At 26.3% G+C, this 13536-nt stretch overlaps 1 protein-coding gene across 1 annotated transcript in view; it reads right to left on the bottom strand.

The window, feature by feature from the left end:
- Window positions 1-9606, bottom strand: part of LOC129984172 (endoplasmic reticulum metallopeptidase 1-like) — a 31729-nt gene extending 22123 nt beyond the window's left edge. The window contains exons 1-5 of the mRNA XM_056093976.1: window positions 8917-9606; window positions 7570-7697; window positions 6137-6242; window positions 3622-3768; window positions 815-907 (exon numbers count right to left, since the gene is read on the bottom strand). Of these exons, the coding sequence (XP_055949951.1) occupies window positions 815-907; window positions 3622-3768; window positions 6137-6242; window positions 7570-7697; window positions 8917-9502 (1060 nt within the window). The 5' untranslated portion in view covers window positions 9503-9606. The remainder of the gene's footprint in view (window positions 1-814; window positions 908-3621; window positions 3769-6136; window positions 6243-7569; window positions 7698-8916) is intronic.
- Between the last annotated feature and the right edge of the window lie 3930 nt (window positions 9607-13536).

Genomic DNA, 13536 nt, shown 5'->3' on the forward strand with positions numbered 1-13536 from the left:
ATGTTGCCATAAAGACAACATTCTTTATATTGAGGAATGTAAATGGACAATTGATAATAATTAGCTTTTTACATAAATTATTGCGACACATTATCTGAATAATTTTGATGAATTATAAAAATGTCTCACAAATTTGCAATATAGTTAAAATTCAATACATTTTCTCTAATCTGATAGATGTTTGTGAGAGCCAGAAATAGTAAGATCCCAAGCTCACAAATATTGAAGAATATAGTGAATCTGAAGCAGATATTTTTTAACAATTTCCAAAATATCTTTACTTATTAAAAAAAATGTTAAATAGAAGTAGAAAAATATGTACTAAATAAACGTAAAATTGTTTGATCAGCTATTCTTCCAAATTAACAATCTACATGGTTAAACAATTTTTCTGCTCCCTATATCCCGTTTTGAAATAGGTCTTTCCATATTTATATATTCATTTATTTTCATAAAACAACACATGCAAAAAAAAAAAAGATATATTTATATATTAAAAGATAATTCCATTTATATATTATAAGCAGTTCAAAAACACATTCTCAAGAATTGCAAATAATTAAATCAAAATAACTGGTCACTTGAAGTTTGATCAGACATACAAAATTAGTTTTATGTGAAATGGTGAGATAGGGTAAATATCTTTCTTCAATAATATTCCCAAATAAAATGCATATAAAAGAATAAAAAATTTTGATACTATGAACTTCTTACTGATTATTAGGATAAAAAAAAATTTAATATTGATATTGACATTTCAATATTTTCATAACTAACTTCTATGATATGGAATTTAGAAAAAATAAGAAATTACCAGCTTGTTGTATGGCACCTTCCGTTATCGCTTCAGGAACATCATATTTTGTATGATATACATATCCATTCTTTACATAAGCAAAATCCAATCCTAGATATTATGGAAGAACATTTATAAAACAATATCCAAAAAGCAGTAATATCTTTATGAAGTCTCAATATAGGTATTATAAAAAGCAATTATAGTAAACTAAAAAAAGATTTAAGAACATTTTACAACAAAGGAACACAACAATTTAATATGCAATTTTATATGAAAAAAAATATTTCTTTTCCCAATAATAAATAAATAAAAGTTAAATTTTCTGAATGCAAATACATAAAGATATATGTAAAGTCTAAACAGAGCTTCTTTCAGCACAAATATTGGTCATTTTGTATAGGAAGCCATCAACAATTTCATTCTTGATTATGCATGAAAATTAAGTCGCATAAAGTAAAAATAATTCATAAAATTAAAAGAACTAAAAAAATTTCTTAGTTAATTGGAAGACAAAAGAAGATAGATTCCTTTACATCTGAGTTACTATCTGGTAACATAAATTGTTGATGTTAGAAACAATCAAAATCAGAGCGTAAAAATCACTTTTCAGCTTCTAATTTCTTAAAATTGCAGTTATTAAAAAACTTTAAATACAAAAATTGTTTGTCTTAATGAGACACTAATGTAGCAAATTGGATTGGTTTGTATATCTTCAATATTAAGAAAGTTATAGCATAATGAAAATTTCAAACCCCCACCATTTCCACCCTTTTTGAGCTAAATGGGCTATTTACAAACTTGTCCAAGATTTTTACATTTCTAACAACATATTCAATCGAGTTAAAATTGAAACAAAACTACTCTAGTTCACATGATATCATGGGAAAACTGTTAAATTCATATTATATATAGTATCAGGGAGACCAAACTTAGCTAGACAGGTTTTTGTGTGTGTGTGTGTGTGTGTGTGTGTGTAAAGTATATTTACATACGAATTACATCCTGATCACATACTAATATTTTTCAATCATATCTACATCTGAACATGTCCGTTAAATAAAAAAAATCATGCATGCACTTAGTTTAACATGTTATTCTGAAAATATACTATATTACAGTATTCATTTCATAGTTTACACACATTTGTATTTTTGAACTTATACATTCACTTTTACCATAGTGAAATTGCGTCCGGGGGTACTATATGGCATTGTCAGTATCAGAGCAGATAGAAAAAGACTATAAGTTAGTTATAAAAAATGGTTTTTGTTTGCGTAAAACCACATTTTTCCCAGGAAAGACACCTATGTAGATAAACTTAAAAAGCAAAAATATTAAATAGAAATACATAAATTTTACTTATGTATTTATTTTTTAAACAGAGCAAAAAGACGACTCGAACCCGAAGATCTTCAACACCCCACAGCCATGTTATTCTGACTTCATATCAAAAGTTGAATAAACTTATTCTAATCGTTATAAAAAAAAATTGTGTGTAAAATCGATTTTTTTTTCAAGAAAGACAACTATATAAACAAACTTTAAAAGTTAAACCTTATTTAAATATAAAATTTGTTCCAAATCACTACAGCCATACAAGAATTGCTTGATTAAAGTTATAAGATTTTTACTGAAGCTCGGATGTTTACTTCGGTTTGTTTATATTCTGCTTAGACTGAATGTGCCATCTCCTGGACTCTAATACTTAGATATGAATATTTTTTTTCTGTCTGTGTGTGTGTGTGTGTGTGTATATATATATATAAATAAGGTTTTTCAAGGAAGGCACCTATGTAGATAAACTTAAAAAGCAAAACCTTATCTAAATATAAAATTTGATCCAAATCATTAGAACCATTTCTGAGATACACAATATTAATATATATACAAGAATTGCTCATTTAAGTATATATATTCATATATAAACTTTTGAATGAAGGATAGTTTTTGGTTCTATCGAACAAGATCGGTGAAGAACTGAAGAAATTTTCCCGAGGTCTTGTCACGAGAACTATTGCAATAGATAGTCTTCATATAGGAATCTGCTTAATAGCTCACTTGAATTGAATTAGAAAACTGATTAATTTAATATTAAAAATTGATTTTAATAATTTTTCAAATATTGTAAATAAAGACAGTTATAATTGTGGCTTCCACATTTTTATTTATTTATTTATTATTATTATTATTTCAGAAAATGAAGTAAGTATATGAAAATTTTGGTTACATTATCAACTCTCAAAAAATTTGTCATAATTTAACGATCAAGAAATTTCACACAGGAATTAAAAAAATTTGGATTAAAACCACGTTTTTATTCAGTGGTTTGAGGTAATGAAAAATATTTAGATGAATTTTATTTAATCATTTAGAAAGATAATATTTTGAATGAGTCAAGTTGACAGTAGAGAAGTTTTCCAAAATATGTAATAGTATTGTTTATCTAATTCTTAAAAATTAAGTTATATATATGGCATGCAAATTGTTCCCTAAACAGCTAGTGTTAAAGGCAATATTCATATCATATCCACATACTAAAAAATTTACTTTGGAAATAAATAAAACTTAGAACATGAAAACTATATTATGTTTTAAAGTTTGTTAAAAAATGTTTTAATGGTTTAGACTTTAAAAAAATTATAATTCACTACTTTAAAAATTAAAATATGATGCCCAAAAAAGACATGCATCAATATTTCAAAAATAATTACATTTTAAATGATAAATTCTTGCTTAAAAATATATTCAATTTCAAACAACTGCCAGAATTGAAGTGTAGGATAAAATCAATACACTAACTAAACATATTTTTAAATACTTACCAGGAATATCACCAAAATGATCAAATATTCTATAATCAGTATCTGATGGAACAAGCCCATTCTGAAAAATATCTTGAGCCACAACAGAACCTTGAGGAAATGGTGTACCATTGGCATATGCTAAAAGAAGCCAAGTTCTTTCTCGATCTAAAATATTATTAAATAATATATAAGCCATATTTATACCAAAAAATTCAAAAATTAAACAATTTCTTATCTAAATTTCTAAAGTAATAACTGTTTCCAAAATGAAGCAAACCAGAATTAGGACAATATGCACAATTTTATACATAATTAAAATACGGAACAAACTTTGTAACCAAGAGAAAAGATTCTAAAAGAAATTAAAAACTACACATTATTTTCAAATAATAACCACATTAAAGTCTATATAAATTGCAAAAGCTAAACTTCTTAAATTTGAGTCTTACACTGTTATTTTAAATGAACAGCATATTGAAATGAAAATTAAGATCCAAAATTAACACATAATTAAAAATAGTTTGAATAATGTCAGAGATTAATTAATGCTATATATAAATAGAAATAATAATTTTACAGAGATATTAACGTATACACTTTTATCTAAAATAAAAATATTTCATAATATAATTTTCACAAAATTCTTTTTTAATACTTAAAAAATGAAATTAACTTTTAAAAGACCTCAGATTACAAGAATAATAAAAACTTATATTTTAAGTGTTATATATACTAAGCATATTTTAATTCTGAAAACAAATATCACAATGTCAGTTCCTGTTGGCACTGACATATAAGTCCACTTAGTATCAAATAAGTAAATTGTCTATCTATCATAAAACAAGATCAAAATTTTGTTGATTGGTTAAATGAATCAATATTTATTTCCACAGATCTGTCAATGGTAAGAAAAAATATTCAATATCTACAGAAAGGATAACAGATTATCCTTCATCAGAAATATTTTATTAGAATCGATTGTTATTTAGATTGATTATAAGAATTGATTTGTAATTGGAGCAATTTAACTTCAAGGAACAAAAACTAATTAAAAACTAGCATTTATTTTAAATACTTGATTAGGCAAAGTTCCAGTTAATTAAGTCATAACAAATGCATTCCCAAATAATGTTTAGTAACCAAAAATTTTTTAAAAACATTTTTACTCCACAATTTCATTTACAGAAAAAGTGAATGTAGCCATCAAATGCTACTAAAACATCAAAATGTTATACTTACTAGTAAAATAATGTTGATGAGAAAATTAAAAATTAGCTATCTAATATAAATAGAGTATAAAGCATGAATATCAACATAATTTGTCCGTAACTTTTATTTTTGCTTCAGAAGTTATTGATAAATTCATGGGAAACTGTTTATTATTCAACTTCATGTGGCATTCACCAGGTTGGGATAAAATGGATAAAATATTCAAATCCCAATGAAAAAAAAAATAGACAGCAGTTTCAAATTTTGTTGAACTTTTATATATTGGAAATAAATTATTTTTATTTAAAAAGTTATTGTTTCTAAATCATTTCATTCTCTTACTACATCAATTCTTAAAATATTCAATACATCTTTACAGAAGTTAAATGTGTTTTTTTTTTGTCAGTCATTGATAAAATTGAATTATTTTGGATAAAATATATATACTAAAATACTCTTATATGCAGATATTTTAATTCATAAAATATCTGCATAGGAATAATCTATGAATATTTCAGTTTTTTTAACACATTTATTTGAAAATAACTTAAGATATTTAAAAAACAGCATGCATTATTTAATTGATAATATAAAAATAATTGAATTATTAAGCATTTGCCAACAATGATTTACTTTTGATGAATAACTGTATTTTTAACATATCAGGAGACAAAATTTTGTCTTTCCGCTTTTATAAAAAAAATTAATTAAATTAAAAGCATTTTATCAACAAATTTTAAAACTTTTTTCACAAAGCAGCTTAAAAATTCAAAATTTTAATGCATATTAAAAAAAATCTTGAATTTAAAAAAAATATTAAATTTTGTATTAAAATCTTGAATTTTATTTATTTATTTTTATCTCATTTATTATTATGATATCTTATTGGTAAAAAAAAATATTGTATTGATTGTATTATTGTATATATTGTATTATATTATATTATATTGTATATATATTATTGTATTATATTGTATATATTGTATTATATTATATTATATTGTATATATTGTATTATATTGTATATATTGTATTATATTGTATATATTGTATTGTTATTGATTGTATTATTTTTAAAAAATAGTGCAACCAATAAGATATTTTTCTATTAAGTTTCTAATAGCTATATATGCTTGAGAATTATATTTGGAAATAGGAGAGAGATTTCATTTCTAAAAATAAAGTAAGATGTGAAAACTCAAATTAAAATTGCAAACTTTTTCTTTGTCTTATTTTAGAAACCTTCTCCTTTAGTTAAATTAGAAATTAAATATTAAATTAGTTGTATCATAATATAGATTATATTCCAATGAAAGGTGTTTACCTGCTTGAAAGAGCATTTGTTTTCCACCAGCTCCACATGCTTCCATATTAACGAATCCAACAGCTGTTTTAGCCCAAGGATGTTGTGTAATGAAACCATGAGCAGCCTTTACAAAAATATTAAAAATTTTGATACAAAATAGAATACATTACCAACATCAATAAAAAATTGTTTTCTTTGTTTTAAATTTGAAATTAAAATTTTTAATTAAGATAAAATATTTTAAATTATTGGCCAAATATTTAAATGAAAACAATAACTATGCTGAATGTAAATATATGCAAAATGAAAATAAAGTAACAACAAAATGTATGAAATATATCAAGCATAACAATTTTATATAAAGAAGTTAATACAAAATTTATTTCACTATTCATTTATTTTATTATCATTTAAAAATAGAAAATCGACTCAAAAATTTCTTACTGTAGGATTCGATGGGAAAAAAAGGAACATATATTTAACTCTTTTTAAGCAAAAATGTAGGATCTAAAACTTCTTTGACTGCCTGTGAACTATGCTTGTTTTCCTCATTAGCTATTATACTATTATTATTATTACACATTCTCATAATTTTTTCATTGCTAATGATTAATTACACAAAAAGTGACAAAGTAATTAAATATACTATAATAATAAAGTAAATGATTTAAGAAGAGACAGATCAGTTTAAAAAAAGGAGAATGAAATCCTAATCATTTATTAGTACTGCAATTAGATCAGGCCAAAAGAGGAACGCTAAAAATTTTTATAAGTATCAGTATTTTTTGCAACCAAAAAGAATTGCCTTTACTATGCTACAGAACCCTGAATGAAGAAATGATAGAGTTGTACTGAATATTATTTTAAGCTCTGGTCATTTCATAACAGCTCCAATAATAAGCAGTATTTCTATTGACTTCTCACACAAAGATATAAAGGAAAGAAAAATACCACTATCAATATTATAATTGCAATTATCCATCTTCACAACTTTGGTGTTCCCCTCCCATGGTGGAATTATACAGCAAAAAAAAAAAAAAAAAAAAAAAAACAGAATTTATTATTATTATTTTTTTTTTATTTTTCAAAAAAAAATTATTATGAAAATCTATTCAGCAGAAATCCTAATACCAAATTCTTAGAAAATATATGGTGAAATCAAATATTCAAGAACAGCAAATAGGGAACACAGAAAAAATATTCCAAGCATGATTATAAAAAGCAAGTCATAACAGATGACTTATCTTCCTGGTAGGTTTTCTAATAAATATGCATATTTCATTTAATAGTCAGTACTTTCACTAAAAGAAAAAAATCTTATCAAAGATTCCATTATGATAAAATAAGCTTTACAATACCTAAAGACAAATCTTTAAAAAAATTAAACAAATATATTAATATATATATATTTTTTAAAATATACAAATGAACTAGGAAGGAAATCAAATAACCTGCAGAATATTTTCTTCAGCTCCATTAAAAAGGAATATCACTTCATGTGGAAGAGCCTGATCATATTGAGATAACGTAATAAGGATTTCAAGCATCACAGCACAGCTAACGAGATCATCACTTGCACCTGAAACATCAGAATATTTTTTATTTTTCTCCAAAACATATACATCACTTTTAAGAAATGCAATGTTAACATTCCATAATTTTAAGTTAGATAATTGAATAAAATATAAGTTTAACATTTTAAAGAAAATTATATATAATGTTTTAAAAACTATAGAAAAAAGTGAGGGAAAAAAACATTCGAGAGAATAAAATCATTATAAGTAGAATACCATTATCAATTTTAATATCTTAATTAATATTAATAAAATAATCTGTTTTTAAAGTAAAATACTTTACTTTTAAAGTTAATAAAAAAAATATATTTCTAAACAACGGGAAAAAAAAATTTGAAAACTCAAGTAAAAAATCAAACAAAAAACACATTACAAAAAAAAAAAAATTCTATCTTTTAAATACTCCTTTTCTTAAATACTTCTTACAAAAATCAATAACTTTTATTTTATTTCATCTTTATAATTTGGAACAGGATAAGGCTTTAAAACAACAAACTTCAAAAGGATATCGTGAATTTATAATTATGAAAACAAATACAAGTTAAATTATCTATGTCTATACACCAAATCCAAAACTTACTTATAGATAAAATGTTTTTGATTAAAGCAATATAATATTCTCTATGGCTAGAAAATAGTTTTATGTAAATTCAATTCAAATTTCAGAATATATGGATGGAATTTCATGCAGATTAAGTACTCAATTCTAAAAAGTAACAAAGTGAGGAACAAAATAAATTATAAAATAATGAACAGATAATTCTCCATTATTTAATGATAAGCTTCTTTAAGATATAATTCATTTAACTCTATTTAAAGAAAACTGATAAAATATATATTATATTGACTTTTATTAGTTTAAATTGTTATTCACACAAAAGGGAAATAATATTAAAACTATTTAGAAAAATAAAGCAATTAAATAAAATACCTTTAGAATTCCTTTAAAATTTTTATAAATATTTAAAGAAGTATTTAATAATTCTTTTAAATTAAAATTTAAATATAACTATGAAAAATATAATTATTTTTTGTATGTTACAATAATTCCTACAAAAAAGAAAAGAAGAAGAAGAGGATCAGTCAACAGTTCTAAGATTAATACAACTGAACTGTATTAAGATATTTGGTACAAGTCAATGCTTTATAATTTAATTCTTTAACAATACATTATATTTTAACACACATTATTCACAATAACTAAAGTAGATGTAAAATGCTTGCCTGGACTTGTAGGTACAGAGTCAAAGTGGCAATTAATTATAATGCTTCTGTTAGTAGATTGTTGGGGACCTATTCTGGCTATGATGTTTTTGACATTTTTATAGCAAGATGTCATGCCATCCTTAAAAGTTAAATCAAAACAACCACTGGTCTTCTGAAGATCAATATCAATTTTATTTACAGGCTTTGTATGACTCTTTATATATTCTAATTGTTTGGTGATATAAGCCACAGCAATCACTTCATTTTCATAACTTCCAGTTGGTTTTGGTCCAATGCTACTTAATTCAACAACGAAATTCCTGGCTCTTTCTTCGCTGAATCTCAGACCTTTTGCTCCCGGTGACTTTTTTAGGGAGTCAACAGATACCGGTGTAGGAAATCTTATGAGATCACAGTAGAGAACAAAAAGAAATATTATAAAATAAGTTGCAAATATTATAAACCAAATCTGGTGTTTATAGAGTGGAAGATATCTCTTTCTGCCATAATCTTCCTCAGGAAATTCAGAATTTTCAGAAGAAACATCAGCAGATAATACAGGTCTAGTTCTTTGTCTCAAGTTATTATTGTTGTTGTTGCTCATTTCTAAAATTTAGAAAAACAAAGAGTCGAGAGAAGAGTGAGAAGCGCAACTTCTCCGCAGCATCCGAACAGTAGAGCCAGCATCCAACAATATAATGAGGATAAATAAAGCGAAAAGCATTCAAGAAGCGGATATCAACGGTTACGAGTAAATGGCCTCTTTAAATCATAACATCTGGGAAACAGGTGTGAACAGAAGAATAAATAACTATTTACATGATCATAGAAAGGGAAAACAAAAGGATTTAAATATTATAAAAAAGCGAATATTAGGAAATAAATATTTTCGATTTCTATTTTCAACATCATCCAAAGTAAATTTCTGTACGCAGAGTTTGCATTTGCCAATAGAGTGCAGGAGGAATTCTAAACTTTTTTTTAGCTCATCTGATTTTTTAAACATAATGAAAAAAGAAATGAATAAAAGATTATTCTACATATGTTTTTATTAGAACTATAAAAATTTCTGTCTATGTTACTTCCAAATAACTCATTAAATTTTAAATTTATATCGTAAGAAAAATAAGGAAATTTATTTAGTTATTTAGTTTTACTCTGGGTTCGAAATAAGATTAATCAAAGAAACTGTTTTTATGGCGAAATAATAATTTAAATCGATCCTTACATTTTCTATATAGGAAGAGTAAAAAGCAGAAATGTTTTTCATTGGTCTTTGATGAATACGCCTACACAATATTCTATAAATATTAGCGATTACCCAAAAAATTGCCTGTTTAGAATCACTGTGACAAAGTAAAATTTTAAGAAAAATCCAAGTTCAGAAACCTAAATGCCATTTAAATCAATCTTATATAATAATATGCAAATTTCTTAAGGGGCTCACTTTTTTTCAGTAAGTACAGATGTCCCACTTCCTACATATCCAATGATATTTCATCCCTTCAAGTCTATTCTTCCCTGTTCCTCATCTTCCAAAAGATTCTGTTTTTTTTTTTGCTTTTTATTTTCATCCATTGACAGCAGGCGAAGGCACTCTCTTTTATTCTTGCTTCTCACAGACAATAAAATACACATATGCTGACCGAATTAGCCACTTGAGAGGTTAATCTGCTAGAGATCAAGAAAAAAATTCACTTTCTTGGATTTCTCGTAGGGATTAACGTCCTCAAGATAGATCCCAAGCATACGAGTTCCAATTAGCCTTATGGTAAATGCTGAGGTTAAAAATTCCCTTGCCTTTTTTTGCCTATTAGCAAACACATAAGAACCAATTATTAAGATGGGAATATTGTGGATTGATGGATGGAGGCATATGATTACAACCTTCGGCATATTGTGTACTTGGAAGAGAAAATCAGTGAAGGATTGAACTTACAGAACGGTAACTTTATGAACAGAAAAAAAAATCATTCCCTTTTCTATACCTTCTTAAATCATTTCATATGAACTAGGGAGAATTGAATAAGTAAAAGTAGCTCATTTTCAATAGATGATTTCTTGGCAATCAATGAATAGTTGGATTGTGAACAAATTCCGTCATGTAATGGACTCGAGATACGGCGAGCTTGAAACTCATGCACTATCGTCTGACCGTCAAAGAAAATTTTCCTTCAGAAAGCATCACTTTTTATCAGTCTTTCGAACTTTCACATTTTTTGTTATTAAACAAATATCAAATAAAAATTATTCTTTTCACACAATTCCACCTTTTCTCGCACAGAAACCCATCCCAAAGCCATCCATGTATATTTCATCCACCCGTGAAATTCTTTATACTGAGGTGATTCTGTGCTCTATATTTTTTTAATTTTCGAAATCTTGAATTTCGGGATTTACTTATTTTTACTGAGGTTCTCTAATTTTCTTGAGTAATGTCTGATTAAACTAATATTTAATTATGATCGCCAAATATGACAATTCAGACATTTTCAACTGCAACTCTAAAACATAATTATGGAATGATTCTTTAGAGAGATTTCACGTTTGTTTTTCACAAATCAAGATGACGATCATTTGGCGAACATTTCCTGAATTTGGATTATTAATAATCGCTTAATTCTATTTGGAACAAATATATCATTATAATGTTAATGATGCATGCAATAAAAAAGCTGATTACATGTGGCATTTAACGCATTTTGTAAATTTGTGTTTGGAATTTCGGGAATCAGCCACCTCATAATTTAATCTTTATTCAACTTATTTGAATAAATATATCTATGGTGAATATATTTATAAAATTTATTAGAAATTTTGGCTTCATTTTATCAGGAAAATTGCATCTTTATAGAGGTATGTAATAAATGAACTGAATATTTACTGAAAAACGTTACAGCTAAAAAATATCTTAATATATCAAGTTTAATAGCTCCATTTCTACTCTAAATGGTGAAGTTATAACTTTCATCGCTGTGATAAAATTGATAGATAATTTGTTAATTATAATTTCAACTGACAAAAAAATCAAGAAATCAAAAACTATTACATATTTGTTAAATTATCTTAAACAAGATTTGAAAATATTGACGTTAACTTTTAGGTTGAAGTACTCAGATTGAAAGAAGATTGAAAAGTCAATTACCTAGTCTTGACAAACAAGTTAAATCTGTTTTACTTTTTTTCATGAATTCATTTTTGCGTGGCAATTTAATTATTTGGGTAATATTATGATAAATGATGAAAACTTCTGGGATGGAAAATATGCTGCGCAGACTGTAAGCTATTATTTAGTGAAGTTTTGGGGTGAGACAATTCTAAAAAATTTCTTTGGTCAAAATCTTATGGAACATTTGTTGAAACGTTTATCCATGACTTTTTATCAAAATTTCTTTGCCCCCCCCTTGTACCTTTCTCTACATGTCAGTACCTGTCCAATGCCTGCTAATAGGAATAATTTAAGAATACAGTGTAATAGTGTCAAGTATAATAGTCCAAGACCTTTAAATTTTTAATAAAAATATCGGTATGTATAATCGTATATGAAGTAGGCCACGATTACATTACATTAGCCACGCTTTTAAGTGCTATATCATACCTTACATCACTGTTGCGTAAATGATTCTGTAGCAGTTGCATTATCTCTTATCTTATCTTTTGGATACTAGATGGTGATGCCTGATTAGGCTATCCCATATGCTATCCCATAGTGGATTGCGATTGTAATTAGAATGAGATGATGCCGTTCTGTTAAGGTGGGAGCGTGAATGTCTTGTCTTGTCCGTGTTTGTTAAGTGTGAATGGGATTATTAAAGAAATGTTCCGGAAAACATACGTTTTGTTATTCCCTACACAGATCATAATAATCTACATTTCACCACATTGGCGCCCAACGAAAAAGAATTTCTGATGAAAATTATGAAACGAAAGTGAAGCTGTCCCAATGATCACAAGAAAATCTTCCCGCCACCACAACTGACATGTCATCCTGACACAGAATGATTTTTCCCGGGAATGGTTCATCATTGTGCTCCAGTGAAATGATAAAACGGAAGTGAAATCGTCCCAATGACGGCAAGAATATTTTATCGTCCCGAGAACGTGTAGTCCTGACACATGTCACCATTTTTCTCATTCCGAGAACGGTCCATCATTGTGTTCCAGATATCAGTCCTCAAAAATGAATTAGCGTCTGCAATCTTCGCTTCCTTGATATCCTAAGAAGTATTACAGTATTCAATTTTAAATCCTAACTCGTACGAGACGTCGACCCCTGTACCGAGTATAATTTATTTGTGCATCTCCAGCAAAAATCTGCATTTCAATCCTGTGAAGAAAGTGTGTATGTGTGTTTCAAATTTACAGCACGGAAAAATTCATCAGTTTTGTTTTGGTGGTTCCAGTCCGTACCTGTTCTCAGACAAGTGCCATAACACTTGTGCATTTTTTTGGTTTTATTTTTTTGTAATTGTTTAACTTTAATGGCATCCAGAATTTGTTTTGTTAAAATACAACATTCATTTATGTTTGAATATATCAAGATTCTTCGTCTTCTGTGAATTGTTTTTGTATTATTTAATATTTAATAATTTACTAATTAATTTACTTCTGTTTTAATTAAGTTACTTCTGTTTTCAT

The sequence above is a fragment of the Argiope bruennichi genome, chromosome 9 (assembly GCF_947563725.1).
Source record: "Argiope bruennichi chromosome 9, qqArgBrue1.1, whole genome shotgun sequence".
Classification (NCBI taxonomy): domain Eukaryota; kingdom Metazoa; phylum Arthropoda; class Arachnida; order Araneae; family Araneidae; genus Argiope; species Argiope bruennichi.